This window comes from Symphodus melops (assembly GCF_947650265.1).
Source record: "Symphodus melops genome assembly, chromosome: 4".
In the NCBI taxonomy this organism is placed as follows: Eukaryota; Metazoa; Chordata; class Actinopteri; order Labriformes; family Labridae; genus Symphodus; species Symphodus melops.
The window spans coordinates 24,806,107-24,822,817 of record NC_136694.1 but is presented as its reverse complement, the minus strand read 5'-3'; the positions used below and the strand labels follow the sequence as shown (position 1 = coordinate 24,822,817).

The following is a 16,711-nucleotide window of genomic DNA, read 5'->3' as shown; positions in this document are numbered from 1 at the left end:
CACACACACACACACACACTCTATCTCTGACCTCCCTCCCTCCCTCTCTCCGTTTCTCTCTTTACTCTCAGCTCTAAAATATCAGAGCAACATAGAAGTGCACACACACAAAGTCCTTCTCCCAAGAACGCACACACTCACTGCACATGCATGGAGTGGAACTGATCCGTAGAGCTGCACAGTAGTGAGGCAACAGTGTATGATCCAGGGGAGGGGGTTAGAGAGAGAGAGAGAGAGAGAGAGAGAGACAGAGAGAGAGAGAGAGAGAGAGAGAGAGAGAGAGAGAGAGAGAGAGAGAGCGCACCGACTCTCCCTCTTGCAAACTTTAGGAGCGCAGCAGTGAGGGGAAGTTGCATGAAGCGTGTGGTTCCAACTGAGGACTTTCCTATCAGACCATGGAGACCAAGAAGTGGAGGTAGAGGAAGAAGAAGAAAAAGAAGAAGAAAAACAAAATCCTACTGGCTGAACAGGAGATCAGAGTTTCATTGAGGGATTACTGGACTCTTCATTTATGTGCACATGTCATGGTGATCTCCTACATGAGCGTCTCTCGTTGACAGGAGCTCCTCTGTGTCTTGGATTTCTTTGGGATCAAAGTTTGTTTTCCAAGCGGACAGTGTGAATGAAGTGTGCGGAAGCAGGAAACATGTCAAGCGGACGTTTCAGTCACCTGTTGAAGGGAGTTTGGCTGCTGTGGCAAGGTGAGTCTGTGCTCTCTCTGCAGGATGAAAGTGTCCTCCTTTTGAGTCTCACAACTGTTTAAACAGCGTTTTGGATATATGAAGCTCTTCCTGAATTACACCTATAAATGTAAAGATTTTGTCAATATAGAATTTGGGTTATATTCAAACAGGATGCAGGTTCGCTATCTTAAAATAAAGTTGAAAACATTTTTCTATTTAATTAATGTATGTTTTTCTAAAATTATTGATCAGTTTTTATTGGTTTGAAAACATAAAAATAGTTGTAAGCAACGGACCGTCAACAAAGATTTCATTCACAAATAATCTTTTAAAGTAAACTTTCTTTAAATGAACGTTGCCTTCGTGAACAAAATGAACCCAAAAGATAATGATGATCAGTAAGAGAATTAAACATTAAAAGCATTAAAATTTAAAGATCTAAACTTAAAGATTATTGCAGATTTCCTCCCTTTAATCCAAAGCTCTTCCAGTGTGTAAAAAAAGAGGAGGTAAACGCTCTCTCATGTGAGGAATCAGCTGAAAACTTGTGGATTTAGCTTAAAGAACACATGGTGGGACATGGTGACAAGAAAAGGAAGGGATTATCAAGGACAAAAAGTCATAATCAGCAGGAAGTTATTAAGTAATTTGTCCCGATTTAAATGATTTTACATGGTTCAACATGTGGATCAGCACTTTGAAAAACAAAAACACAACCTATGCGGAGGTTACAGGCGCATGAATAGCTGGTCTGTGTCCCCCCCCTCTCCTCCTCTGAGTGTCTTCAAAGCGTCAGTGGGATATGTGGACGCTGGAGGAGTCTTAAAAGGCGCTCTGGCTGGTGCCTTTAAACAATGGTTCCCTAGGAGCAGGGAAGCGTGGCCCTGGAACTAATGTTGCCATTATGTTAATGGTTAGAATAACAGGAGACAGCCATTACTGACCTTACCTCAGGCTGCTGCTCTGAGATGGTTGTCCAGCAGCCGCAGCCAGGATCGCGGAAGCGCAGCGTTTTGGCCTTCAGGGTTTGTTAAGGGTGACGGGTGGCTGGAGACAGACAGGAGGAGGCATCTGCCCAGACCTAATCATCATCGAGCAACCCTCGCCAAACTCCCCCAAAACCCCCTCCGTCTCTTTCGCCATCCCTGAAGCTGCTTCAACGGCTGACCGGTATCTGTGAATTGTTTTCGTTTTCACAGCTCAAGTCGAGTAGAGGAGACAGGCGAGGTTGAGTCATTGAGCCTCAGCAGATGCTGACTGCAGCTCAGCAGTTCTTTTACACAAACAGAGCTGAAAACTAGACATAATACAAAATTAAAACAGACAATTAACATTCATTTTCCCCATGAATTCTGACAGGTGTAATCTGATTTCTGAGGCAGAAAGCTCCCCAAGCTGTTTAAAATTATAATGATGAAGTGAATCAAAAAAGGTTGATTTCTGATGTCTTAGCCCGCTTTGAACCTTAACGTTGACTCTACAGTTACCAACACTCGGTTGTTGGAGTCGTGCCTGTCTTGATGAAGTGTTTGAGAGAGATAAAAGAGACGACTTTACTGAACCTGAACGGAGGAGACCACAGTGACTATTTGGAAAGATTCTGGAAGATAATCCTCGGACGCAAGGATTTCCTGTTTCGTCCCAAGTTTCCTGAACTTAATTGAACCTGACTGGATGGGAACGTTTTTCAATCCAAAAGTGCAGTATCTTTGATATTTCTTGAGACAGACAAAACCCTTCATCATATTCAGAAAAATTAAACATTGGATAAAAATATTCCTGTTCTGGGCCCTTGAAAGTCTCAATCCAATTTGACAATCCTGTGTGTATCAGCCACTGACCGGATCTCCCTAAACGTCTCCAAACCGAGCTTTAGGTTTAGGGTGAATTTGGTGTAATCTCAGCTTGAAAACATCAGCGGACCATCAACTCTTTTTGTACATTATCTACATCACTCGTGTCTTGTCTCTGCATCAAGAAAAAACACCACAACGCACGACAGGGGCTATTACAATCAGGATCATCTCCGGTGTCTGACAGAACTTGAATCCAAAACCAAATAAAATCTACTCCACATCCATCCGACCAAAATTACAAAACACAAACAGGGAAAAACGTTGAGGAAATAGTGCAATAGGTAAATTTGATGTTGACGTTCGAGCTGTTTTCTTCTTAACACAGGTGTGAGGTGCAGCAGGATGATGTGTGTTGCTGCTTTTTGAAGCTAGTCCTCTAACCACAGCGGAGCTGGCAGCAGCGTCCGCTGGGCAAACCCCTGTAGATCCCTTTTCTAAATAAACGAGGCGGCTGGATTAAGCAGCTTACTCTGTGATGAAAAGACAACAGTAGTCGTGCATGGTCTGCCCCGGGGACAGAGAGGGGGGACTCCTGGTCGTGGAGACTACTCTGAGATGTTAGGGTTAAAGCCCAGAAAAAAGGGAAAGGAGGGACTCAGGGTTAAAATAACACAACAGACCTCATGTTCTTTGAAAAACCTCTAAATCAACCTGACCGCAGCCTGACTTGGGGACAAGGATGGAGGGATCAAAAAAAGAGCAAAACAGGGAACTGAGGCAGGAAGGCCTAAAAATGAAGTTTGAAAATATTTTGCATTCTGTTTCTGTAAGCTGTCCTCAGTCCATGAACGCTTAAAGGGATGTCACATCTCAGCATGAATCTTTGAAAAGGGGAAACATCATTTGTTTATGTCGTGCAGTATGATTATGTTTTTTGAGTTTTTAAAAAGGAGAAATTCAGGATGAAAGTCTTGTTGTTTCTTCCTTGTTTTGGTTGGTTAGTTTTTTGCATCTTGCTCCATCTAAATTCTGCACTTTCATGTGTCTTATGATGTTTTATCTTCACCAAATTATATATATATATTTTTTTTACATTAACTGTCTGGGAGTTTTTTGTTATACAGTCTCTACTGTGGGTCTTTACTACAAAATCAGAATCTAATTTAACCTCAAAGAAGAGCAAAACTTTTGGAATAGTCGAGATGAACTTCAGTATTACTTGTAGAAATTCATTCAACAATCAGTAAATTGGAAAAGTGTACCTAAATGGCTTTGACCTTAGCGTTTTAAAGTGAAATATTTTCATCCTGCGTTGTACATGCCTTTCTTAGAAAAAGAGAGGAATCTGTAAAACTGTGACAAACATGACGCAGGTCACAAATGTTGTTACAGAATTATGCTGATATATTACTGATACTGTATGTAGTTGTTGTTGAGGACTTCAGGGATTCAGGAAAAACATTAGTCTTAAGACAATAAAATATTTTACACTTTTTGTGTTTGCTATTTGGACTCTTGTCAAATGTAGATTTTGTGTTTTTTCAAATGTCCAATATGTCCAATTTGGTCCTTACGGCCATCAATTCATCACTTATTGAAACGTTTAGAGGAGAAAGAGGGTCCCTCTTTGATGCTTACAGCATGCATGATACTTGAAAGGAAGTGAAAAAAAATAACTAAACAGTCTGATGTTGGAAGAGTCTCGAGCCAGAAAAAGTTGGGAATCACAGTCTTATAACACCTTTCCAAGATCTGGAGGACAGCTCAGTGTCTCAACAGCGGCTGAAAAAAGCAGCTGTGAACTGTGATTAATGTGAAGCAGTCAACTAAGTATGTGGAATGAGCAGATTCTCCACAGAGCTACTGTATCATCGGACAGAGAGACAACACGCCCTCACACACATGCACCTCACTAATCTTGTCATGAAGAAGCCTCATCCCACCCTTATTCAGCCCCTCAACTTCATTCACCTCATCAAACACAGACAGACACAGAGGGGGGGGGGGGGGGGGGGGGGGGGGGGAGTCAGGAAAAGAAAGAAAAGAACGAATCTGAAATCCATCCACGAGAAATGAGGCGTAAACATCATGGCTTTTTCATCAGAGGATGGGAGCGGCAATCAGAGGAGGGGAGGAGGGCCAGGAGGTCGCTGGCACTTCAGGGACAGTTAGGAGAGGGCTGTCCTGACAGAGGTTGCATGAGACACAAGGGGTGACCACACTGAGTGTAATAGGGTTAGGATGTAGTAAAAAATAAGAAAGAAGGAAACACATGAGGAAGCAGTTAAAATGCTTGAACATGGAAGGATAAGTCTTGGTTTGCCATCTTTTCAGCACACCAACAACATTTATTTTAATTTCACAGCCTCAGCTTTGGTAGTTTTAATAACACTCCGTTAAAACCGTCAATAGATGAAGCTATGACGCAGACAAAAACATCTCTCTCTAATTAAAAACTACCTAAAAGTCAAGCCCTCAAATCCCCCTGCAACCCCTAAATCAAACCTTCCTGGATGTGGTTCTTGTTTTTGCAGGACAGCTCCAAATAAAAAGGCACATTAAACTGTATTTTTACTCTGGCTCTGCAGATGAGACATGTGAGAGGAGAGCGACGGCTGCCAAGCCTTAATCATAAATGTAAACAAACAAACACAGCATGGAGGTCTTATATAAATGGTGTCCCTTCTGTGCTGTGAAGCATCAATGTGTGCACTGTGTTTTTGAGAACGTGCATGCATGCATGTGTGGGCAGTATAATACTGAAGCTCAAAGACAGGTAGATTACTTTGGCTAGTCATCAGTCGGCTGAAGGGAAGGCCGGTGGTGGCGACAGTGTTGGTGGTGATGACAGACTGTCAGTCCAGACCACACACAGAACACAGGCCGCTGCACTGACCCCTTGTGGGAGAAGAGGGAGACTGCAGGAGGACAAACTAGAAATAGTTGACTGAATAGTTGACAAACTGGAAATAGTCCCCAATAGCTTTTGTGCATTTCTGTTATAATTAGATCTGCGGTGTGTTGTTCAGGTGCTTTTGAAAAGTAAGTCAAGTATATCTGCAGAGCAGAAATGAAAAAAAGAAAGAAGAAAAAAACAAAACAAAACAAATGGCTTAAAATGATTAGCCTCATTTTAACTCAAGCCCACCTTCGAGTAAGACTTCAACCCAAAGCGGTTAATCTAAGTTCCACTTGTCAAATGAATAAATTGCCCTGCATCATTTAGAAAAATAAGATTGCATTTGGGTGTAACCTCTCGTTGATTTGTAATAGCAATCAAAGCAATATGTGCAGCTGAAAGTTTGGTTGTGTCTTAAAGGAGTTCAAACAGCAGTCAGGCGTGAGTATGACCATTGAGACACTTTTCTTGTGTAATCATTTCTCCTGTTTTTAATGGCTGATCTGTTGTACATTCAATTTAACCAACATGGGACTAAATCAATGTTCCCAGTTTTGATGAAAAACCTGTCTCAAGGTTTATTTGCAGCTAATATGAATCTATATAACATTTCAGTGAGTGCCCTCTAGAGTACCGGTATGTATTTCTGTTGAGCTGCAGCAGAGAGCAAATCCAGAACTCTCATTCACTCTCAAACTTGTTTTTTTGCATAAAACGAGGACTGTGGATGATGTAATTGGTCCTGTCCTATCCCTAACTGCATATCATAAGAGTTTGAAGCAGGAGGATGATTTTGATCCAGCCCAATCCATTTGGATCCAGTTAGATCCCTTTTCATACATGTGTCCCTCTGTTGTCAAAAGACAAACCTGAAATATATAACCAGAACTTTTAATGTGGGAGGAGCCAGTACAGTGTTTTGTTTTGTTTTGTTTAGCCGAGAGACCTCTGAATTATTCAAACGCTTCATATTGACCATGAAGTCCTTAATGTTTGTGACATGTTATGACTTATTTAAAACTTGAGTCGAACCCGATCGGATTAAATGTTTGTTTTTCCACTTGATGAGGTGAACACTTCTGTCAGTTACAATCAAAACCCTCACAGATGTCAGTGATTACTTACTGTTGTGCAACAAGGCTTTTCAAGCAAACATTTGTCATTTTTATAGGAGAACCTACACACAGTAAATGTAGTTTGACTGCTAGTTTATGATGTACATCCAGCTAAAACTAATGCAATCCAATACGTCAGCCCTTCAATAAATCTCACCTAAATGAAGGTTATAAAGTTGTGTTTGTTAAGATTGTTTAAAGACATGTTTACTGTCTGTTGGAGGCTCTTGCTGACGTGCTGGTGTGTTAAACTCTGAGTAGTCATTTATCCCTCAGTGTTTTCACACATGTACAAAACTCCTGAAAAACATCCCAGAAAAACATCCCATCAGGCCAAAGAAAACTGCTTCATGCTCTTTCTACTCCTCAGGATGTTCTTTCCGCTCTTTTGTTAATACTGTGAATACTTCAAATTACACATAACACTGATGTAAAGGAAAATATCTTGTCATTTAACTGTTGGACTATGTGGCTTGGTCTGCCATCTTGGATTTCAGAAGTGGCATTTTAGAATCAAGTTGGACGGAAGGTGGACTTTAAAATGGAAACACGCGGGGCGCTGGTAGCCTAGCCCTGCCCGAGGATTAAGTCTTGGAGGGCAGGCGGTCCAGGTTTAAATACGACCTTTGGCTCCTTTCCAGCATGTCACTCACCACTCTCTCTCCCTGTCCCATCTCCAGAATAAAGGCATACACCCCCCCCCCCCCCATAAATAAATAACAGAAACAAGTTTTCTCAGTCTCTACATTGCTATAATCATAAGAAAATAAATATTTTTAAGAAACGTAATAATCTCTAAATTAGTGAAGTCAAATTATCCTTCTACTGTTTTCTTCTAGTAAGTGAATTATTCAAGGTTTTTTTCATAACTGTATTTTCAGTCCACTACTCAGTATTATTAACAATTGCATGGAGACACTTTTGATAACTTAAACACAAAATGTACTGATGGCGGGTTTAATAAATGAATCTGACAGTGAGCTTAATTGGTAAAAACACAGTTTGTCTCTCTCTGTAGGTTGCACTTAACTGTTAGGCTCCGGTACAGACTGCATCAGGGGGAAGTTTAAGGCCCCACAGTGGAAAAATAAATCAGTGGGAACTATTTAAGGGTTAAAGTAATCATATCTGACTGCATGTGTAAGAAATGAATGAACTAAAACGGACCCCCATCTCCTTTCAACCCCCAATGAAATGGGGGTTGAATATTTTCATATGTATTACAACATCTCCTCACTTGTGGTTGGAATAGGCTCTTTCGTAGCAAAAAAAAAAAAACATGATGAGCAATTTTGTTTTACTAAGCTCTGCCTTTATGAGCACTGTTTTAATAAATGCAACCATATGCCCGACGGGAACGAGATCCAAGACAGGGGAGGGGGGATGAATGACAAGTGACCTCAAGAAACACTGTATAGAAATGCTTTGGCAAAAACAGAAACTGGAATATGGCAGCCACAATGACTCCACAGCACATACAATACTCTGCCTTTTACTTCATTGTCAATTCTTAGTTCTTTGTGCAAGGAAGTGCTCAGGCAACATGTTGCTTGCATCTACAAAGGCTAAATAACACGAAGCAGACTGATGGGATGCATTGCGGATACAGTGGAAATGAATTAATCCTGATTAGTTTTGTGCTCCGAGCACTCCTATGGGAGCTCAGCTGGTTCCAGCTGACCGGATTCCCTCGCCAGCTGCAGTGACATGGAGCATAAACAAACACATCACTGCGTAGAGGAAAATTGCAAACATGTTTCATTGCCTGTGACAGGATGAAGAAGTATTAATCATATCAAAGAAGTGACAGACTGCTGGAAGAAGGAGAACATGTGCCTTGAGCTTGAATCTTGTTTATACAGTTCAAACAGTCCAAATAAAGGGATGTTTGTGTGTGTGTGTGTGTGTGTGTGTGTGTGTGTGTGTGTGTGTGTGTGTGTGTGTGTGTGTGTGCGCGTGTGTGTGTGTCAGGTAAAAGGATGTTGGGAAATGACTGAGCTGCACATGTCTGTGGTTGTGGTGAACATATGGGAAGCAGAGACTCAGGAACAAAAAAATCCTCTCTCTGACACTAACAAGATTAATAAACACCTATCAATCTGCAGCAATCTTGGAGCCATTTGCAGAAGAAAAACATTCAACAATAAGCTTCACTTACACAACACTTCACTTTTAAAAGTAAAAGTTTCCTTCAGCTCTATCTGGTCACTCGTAAAAAATTTTTTTTAAAAACTGACCTGGGGCTCAACTGGAAAATCAACAGGTGATGTTCTCCCAAAGTGCATGCAAAGTCAAACGAAAGAAAAGTGCAGTGAGACTTCGCTTGTAAAGCTGTCAAACCACAGATGACCGAGAGGAAAACTGAGAAGTGAGAGAAAGAATGCGAGACCTCTGAGAATAAAAAGGAAAGAGGGAATAGCGGAAAAAAGTAGACTGGATACAGCGACTTGAAAGCAGAAAATTCTACATTTTCTGAAATACTCGTCTGGCAGACATTAGATTTAAACCCCTCTCTTATTTGTCAGTTGAAATAGTCAGCAATTTAATGTAGTCCACCTACCATCAGACATGGAAAAATACACATCACAGATGAATCAAGTTTTTTCTGAAAGTTGTTTTTTTTTTTCTCGCTATAAAAGACCAAAATAGTGTTCAAATCAGTGGGATGGGGAATATCTCCCTTTACAGACTCTGCTCAAACATCAGCATCAATGTTGACCCATTTAGTTTCATCCGTGTCACAAAAATGTCTGTGGTTCATCGACTTCTCCATCATGACTACCTCTACTTGTGTCCTTCTATTCTCTTGTTAGCATCTACATACATCTTTTACTTTTTGCACGAAGCAAACAGACTGTTACTGTCCCATCCACTAAGGTAGAAAAAAAATATTCTTGGGAAAGTGGTGTGTAATAAATGAAAAAGATTAACAATGATGAAAATACATTTTCTTCATCAAAATATGTAATAGCAAAATATTTAGTCTTTTTTTTAAATCATGGGGGGGTCGAAAGAACATATCTTTGTCTAAGAGGTAAGAGTAGAAAGTTGTCAGAAAAATAAAAAAGTCATGAAGTAAACTTTTTTTGTAAGTTGTTTCTATGTTCCTGGTGACTAATTTCACAGTTGCTTTTACTCAAATTTAAATTCAGACTCGTCTAAAGGTAAGAAAAAAAATCCTCAACACTCAAAAAACAAGCATCTTAGGGTAAACAATGTCGAATTGGTTTGTGAGTGACGTTAACCTTAGGAGTGCTAGCACCATCGGCCTTCCTTCCTCCTTGCAGGTTAAGGCCAACATGCCTGTGCTGGTTACACCATGCTCCAGTTAATATGCCACTTTAACTCGACACAGCATACATACACCTTTATCTTCATTTTCTCAATCAAAATACTGCCAAATCTCTCCAAGCTGCAAGATGCCATCAGTATACTGTGCTGGTTTAGAGCCAGGTAGAGCTTTATGGCAGTATTACGGTAACCATTATACACGTTTTATATTATCTTTTTTTTGTTTAATCTGCTAAAAAAAACAAAAAAACAAGTTAAATAACAAAAGCAAGCAAGTAAGATGACTATGAGAGGAAAACAAGAGGAAAAGTCTGAGAGAAAGTCATCACCACTGATCACATACATTTGTTTGGGACAAATGAAGCTAAAGCTATCGTTTCACACACACTCAAAACAGCACAAGTTGCCAGGAGAGACCCCAGAAGGTTTGCAGCCATAAGGGTGTAATCAGAAAAACTTCTCTCTTTCAACTGAAACCAGAACAGAGCACTTGGTCTTAGCGTGTTGACAACACATGCACCTCTGTGCAGCAACATGTAGAAAGAGCCGAAGGTGCAGTTATGACCACTGACAGGCAGACAGATTGCAGATGTGAACAAGTCAAATCAATAAACATTACAGAGTGAATAATGCTTTCACTAAGATTAACCTAAACGCCATAGTTTGGGAAAACTCAAATGAGAACATTAATCATTGTAAGTGTCTTTTGAGCCATATTATCAACAGATGTGTTTGGCTCGAGTAGCCTGCTGCTGTCAGTGACCCTCTTTTTTTGTGGTATCTTAATGCTAGCAATGCATATACACAAAAAAACCAACACATTTCCAGGCGCTGATGTGCACAAATACCCACAATCACCTTCACACACAACTCCTGACCAAAAGACAGCCCTGTTGTTGCAGCTGCAGGCTGATTGAAGTAACAAGCCAAAAGTGTCTGCATCCAGGCCAACATCCTGATCCCCAGTTATGTATGGTTTCTATAGCACCCACTCTCCACTCATTACACGGAAAATAAAACACAATTACAGCTTGCAGTCAAGCAGGAAAGTGTTTTGAGGAGAAGATATAAATATTTGCTGACGGCTGTTATCTGTTCACTTTTCTGAAAGAGGAGGTCAATGATCAACTCTGCACAGAGTTAAATTGGTGCTCCCATTTTCTTAATCCACACATAATCAGTCTGGAAGCTTAAATGAATTGTAAAGAAGCTTCTGTGTTGATATGATAGCATTTTAAGGTGAGCTTTACTTACTGTGTTTTCTAACTTTTTTCCTCCTTCTGTAGCTGTGTTTGTGGCTGGAGCTGGAGGTAAACTATGGGAGGTGCCTTCAACTTCCTTGACCTCATCTTCAAACCACAGTGAGAGCATGCAGTGTCAGTACCGCCACCTACAGGACACAGTGAAAATAACAGCAGACCTCCCCCCAAGACTGGATGGCACATGGGTGTCAACAAGGTAAATTCTTCAACTAAATATTGTTGCAAGTTGAAAGGGATTGAATTCAAGTAAGTCGAAACGGAAAGCAGCACTAATCGTTTTTTTTAAGAATAAGAAATACGTTTTCCTTGTTTTACGTGTTTTCCAAACATTTCAATACATCATTATCTTAGTATTTTATATCACAGTAACAGTTATGTAAATGTCTGAGGACTCATCCTTCACTCCGGGGCGTAAACAGGGTTTTTTTTTTTTTTTTTACAAATTAAAAAGCTCCGTCAAAGATCTGATTAAATTTATGCCAACTTTATGTCCCCCCTTCTATCTTGGAATTGGTTCGATCCTGTTTCAGTAGCCAACCATTTCAATTTCATTGGAAATGCATTACAATGTGACAGTTAGATACTCTGAAAGTTCAGTTTCATGGGAACTTAAAGATGTGATGCTTTAAGTTTCACTCACCTTTATCTAGTTTATGGCTTTATTCAGTTCATTGTTTCTTTTTTGTCTTGGGACCCATAGGCAGCTGTTCTCATTACAAACACTCTATTAAACCCTTTGTAGGTGACCTGATAGGCAACAATCACAGGTGCTGTGACAATGCCGTTGGAACTTAGTGTATCATTTTGAAATTTACTTACACAACTCTAAAGAGATGAAGGAGGCTGCTATACTGAGCATCTAGTGTTCACAACCATCTTAAACGACTGATTATTCATTACATTGAACACAACAAGTCTAATAACCTTTCCCAACTTTAATACTGATGCCTCAGCAAGTTCAGAAAGTTTTAACTTTGGAGGCAGCCATGGTGGTTTGTGAGAAACGTGCCTCAGCAACACTCCACTGTAAGGTCGATCATCAAATAGAGTGTTGTGATTGGGCTGACCAAATTCAGACTGGTTAGATATCTGACTGATCTGACCTCCTTGATACAGCAAATAAACATAAGCTTGTAGTTTCGTCTCGTAGTTGCCAAACGTCTGTTAATGCAGGTTTGATTATAAAACCAAAAACATGAAAAGGATTTGGATCCAGTTATATAAATATGAATGTCATAGCTATGAAAAGAATGTTCACCATGAAACCTGATAGTCTTGTTTTTTTCTGCTTAAAAAGATCTGAGTTAGATTTGCCAATTAAATTTAAAAAGTCCTTATAGAGTCGAGACTTGACTTTTCAAAAACAACTTGATTGACTGGATTTAGATTTACTCGTTAAACTATTGAAGTAAATGTCAGACTACTAATGTTTGCTCACTACTGCCTGATATCTTAATCCATGCTAGAATGTTTATCTCGTGTTAACCTTTGCATTGCTCTGTGTTCAGGTGTGAAGTTCGCCCTGGTCCAGAGTTCTTGACCCGCTCTTACACCTTCCAACCGAGCCGTCACTTCCAAGCCCTGCAGCATTACTACACAGACAGCAGCTGTGCAGACCCTGCATACTCCCTGATGATCAGGGGAAGGCTTCGTCTGCGACAGGCCTCCTGGATCACACGAGGGGCCACAGAAGCAGAACATCATCTCAGTAAGGTGGGCATTGTGGTCCATAGCCCGGCAGCAAAGCAGAGGCTGGTCTCAAGGCTGCCTCAGGCCTGTGTGGGTCCGACTCTGAGTCGAGTGGTGCCAGGGAAGCTGTATGAAATGTACAACACTCGGGCAGGAAGGGGATGTCTGGCAGCGCTGGGTTTCTCTATGTTGGAGATGGAACTGATTCGGGTAGAGACGCAGCACCACAGCCATGGAGGAAAAGTCCAGGAGCTGTTTTTAGGGGACATTCACACTGACTGGACTCAGCGGACTCTTTACAGACCTACAGGATACCAACAGCCACTGCAGAGCGCCATGGTGAGACATTACTGTGCATTTTGTCAGCTTCAGTTCATCAGAAAGTTAACTAGATTAATTGTGTGAAAAATGCAAAGACTTCAAATCTCTTGAATTGTTGGTTGCTTTGTAAATGAGCTCTGTGTTTTCATAGCCTTTGGATATGTATATATGTGTGAGTCATTATAAGAAATAGCCAACAGGAAATATCACAAACAAGAGCAACCAGAAAATAAACAGCTTGAAAAAGTTTCAGAATAAAATAAAAAATATATATATTTTGGACTTTTTATGAAACAAAACAAGCAATTTGAGGGATGATGATTTATTAACCACATTTTTGTATATGGCATAACAAACAATTAGAAGTGTAATTTGTTATTGTCTTTTTTTTCATCATAAAGATACCTTGTCTTACCACTACATTTGTTTGCAGCATCACATCCACCCCTGTCCTGTATGTGCCCTGGTGTACCGCTCCTCGGAGCTGCGCCCTCCGGGGTTGCACCGCAGCCCTGCAGCCCAACTATCTCTGTCGGGCCGCTGGGTCAGCCAGAGCTGTGAAACCCGTCCTAATGTCCTCTTCCTCACCCGGGACTTTACTTTTAATCCTGACCTGCATGCATGGGAGGGCATCTACCGTCACTACTCTGACCCTGTCTGCTCGCAGCCCACGTTCACACTGAGGGCCTCGGGTCACTACGCTCAGGGAAACCCCTCAGTGAAGATCTCAGGGGCCACTGAGTTTGTCTTCAAGGTCACCCAGGTGAAAGTCACAGCAGAAGAGGAGTCCACAGCAAAGTTGTTGAATGGGACAAGGCCAGGAAAGTGTGGTCCAGTGGGAGGCTGGGAGGTCGGGGTGGAAGAGGACCTGACCCCAACAGCTGGGTGCAACCTGCTGGGCATCAAGCTGCCACACAAAGAGTATGAGCTCTTCAAGACTGAGCTGGACCACAGGAAACACCCACTGCTGTTTATCGGAGAGAGACCGACTGATGGGTCAAGTCCAGACCGACCGCAGAGGAGACCCACGTCCTTTCAGGCTCCCATGGTGATTTGCAGTGGTGCGGAGACGCATCTCTCACATCGTTACGGCTTTGACAGCAAGCAAGTTCAATCAGCAGCCAGTGGGACAGACAGACTGGCACAACTGTTATTGGTGCTGGGATGTGTGCTGTTCAGCTGGTCGGGTTGTTTTTAAAGACTTTGCTCCAGACTCAAATCTGTTGAACAGCTGAAGTCATTGATGGACATTAACTTCTGGCAGCTGTCTTTCACTTTTCTTCCATATGATGATGAACACATGCGTGATAGTAAGAAAAAATCCCGAGACACCCAGGAGGGCTGGATAATGTTTGGAAATCTGGCTCTCAGATGCTGCCTGTAACATCACTTTAATGACTCTTAACTTCAACTGCATTTCTACCTAAAACTAATCTGTATATAATCCAACGATTCATAAAAGTGCTGTCACTTCAGCATGTAAAATATATATTATTTTAAACCCTGTCTCTTTTGTATGATGATCAGATGTTCTCATTTATCAGATTTCTTTCTAATACTCGTGGGTTCTGTTACTTCTTTCATCTAAAACTGAAAGCTGTGGACTTTCCAGTGAACATCACTCAAGACTTTATTTTTAACCAAGATGCAGTATAACTAATGCACTTTGTACAGAACAATGTTTCCTAACAAACTGGACAGAAAGATGGAAAGTACAAACATTTGTATTTAGCCTTCTAAAAGCTGCCATCTTCTTTGGTCAGATGCCACTGTAGTGAAGTGTTTCCTTGTCTCTCTTGTCTTTCAAAGCTTGTGTGTTATAATGGTTTTCTTTCAGCAGTAAATCCTGCAATTCATGTGAGTGCTGCACAGGGTCAAAAAAGTAGAAAACGTATGTGAAGAAGTGGGTGCTATTCAAGGATAAGGGGTCAAGTTGCAAGTGAATGACAAAATGACTGACCGGTTTATTTGCAAACTAATTTCATGCTGTGAAAAAAAAGCAAACAAAAAAAAAAAAAACATCTGTGGTACTCTCTGTTACAATGTAAAAATCATCTATCATTTATCTAGGGATGTGTCTACATGTTAAACTCCACTTAGTCTTTAACGGGCCATAATAGACAATTAAGAAACACAATGTCAAGTTCCAGAAGTCATGCAAAACATAACCTGAGAGGGCAAACAACATAACAGACAGCAGCCATCTTGAAGAGAAATGATAAAAGTCAAGCCTGACATCATCAAAATAAAGTAGAAACAATAAGATAGAAAAGCAGACATGTTGCAAGTGCCACAGATTTTCAGTTTAGACTGCACATTCTTTTCACCATAAACTTTTTTTTGCAAATAACCTGAACAGACATTTCTTATTTATTTGCAAATCATAACAATATTTATTACAATGATTTATACTTCAATTTTTGATAAAGGAATATATTTGATTCAACATTTTAGTTACTTTTGCCATTTAAACAGTTTTGTACTATTATTAAAAATGGCTTTTCATAAAATTGAGTGGTCTATGAGTCATTAAAATAACACTGAGTTTTCAGCTTTAATAGCCAACAGCTGCGGTCAAAAAGCTTCACCAGCACTTTTAACTTATAGACGACAGCGTTTCAGCTTGTGATCGAAGTAATCAAGAAACACACAAGCATCATCTGAACTTAAAGATTTGAGGTGTATAAACATTATCGTTTTGTTTTGGATGCCATCAACAACACAGACCTTTTCAGATCCCAGTGACTTTATTTGTCCTGTAGTTCGAATTATTAGTTAATCCAAGGGGTTTTGATAGTCTTTAATGATTTACTCTAGACTTTGTAGTTTATCTTGTATTTATCTTTGTTTTGCTCTATTTAGCCAAAAAGGTTAAATAAGTGATTTATGCATTGTCCGTTTTGGATCCGTATGTCCTGGTGTTGTTTGTTTAGAATTCTCCAGTTTTCCCAGAACTGGTTTGTTTGAATGGATTCCATAATGATAAATATGATAAATACAGGCTACCAGGTTACAAAAATACAGTTCAGGAAACTACATAATTATTGATAATAAACATAACGTTAACATTAGATGTTTTCACCCATAGTCCGGAGATGTTGTCCTGGCTGTTTGTCGCCTCATTTCAAAATCCCCAGGACGGTTGGCTATCCTCTGACATGCGCAGTACTGTAGGTGGTCCCTTATGGCCAACTAAAATATATCTTGTGAAATAAACCTTTTTTACACTCATTGCAGGCCCAACCTGGTATAAATATATCAATCTAATTATATTAAAACATGTCTGATCACAAGCATGATATATTTAAATAAAGCAAACATGTTTGTTTTATGCCCAACCAACTGGTGACCAAAAGCTGTTGCGTGTTTGTTTTGGCAAGGCGGCCCATTCAATTGTTGTTTTAATATTTTAGCAGAAACAGATGTTAGGTGAAGTAGAAGATCAAAAAATCAAAGATCAGCACAGTCAGTTAGATTATCCTCTGTGAACCATGAATGTCCTCTAAAAGTTTCACAACAGTCCATTAAATAGTTGTTGCCCAAAGTGGTGAAGAGACCAACCAACTGCCACAAGTAAAACTAATTTTACAAGTGGTATGTCCCAAAGCTGCTGATTTCTCTCAAGTACCACACAGAAATGTGTGATTGTAGCATC

At 40.4% G+C, this 16,711-nt stretch overlaps 1 protein-coding gene across 1 annotated transcript; it reads left to right on the top strand.

Moving 5' to 3' along the window:
- Positions 1-355: 355 nt before the first annotated feature.
- apcdd1l (adenomatosis polyposis coli down-regulated 1-like) lies at positions 356-15,667 on the top strand. The gene is made up of 4 exons (XM_079342252.1): positions 356-701; positions 11,071-11,242; positions 12,555-13,074; positions 13,490-15,667. The coding sequence occupies exons 1-4, from the start codon at positions 623-625 to the stop codon at positions 14,252-14,254; spliced, it is 1,536 nt and encodes a 511-aa protein (XP_079198378.1). The 5' UTR covers positions 356-622; the 3' UTR covers positions 14,255-15,667.
- Positions 15,668-16,711: the final 1,044 nt, after the last annotated feature.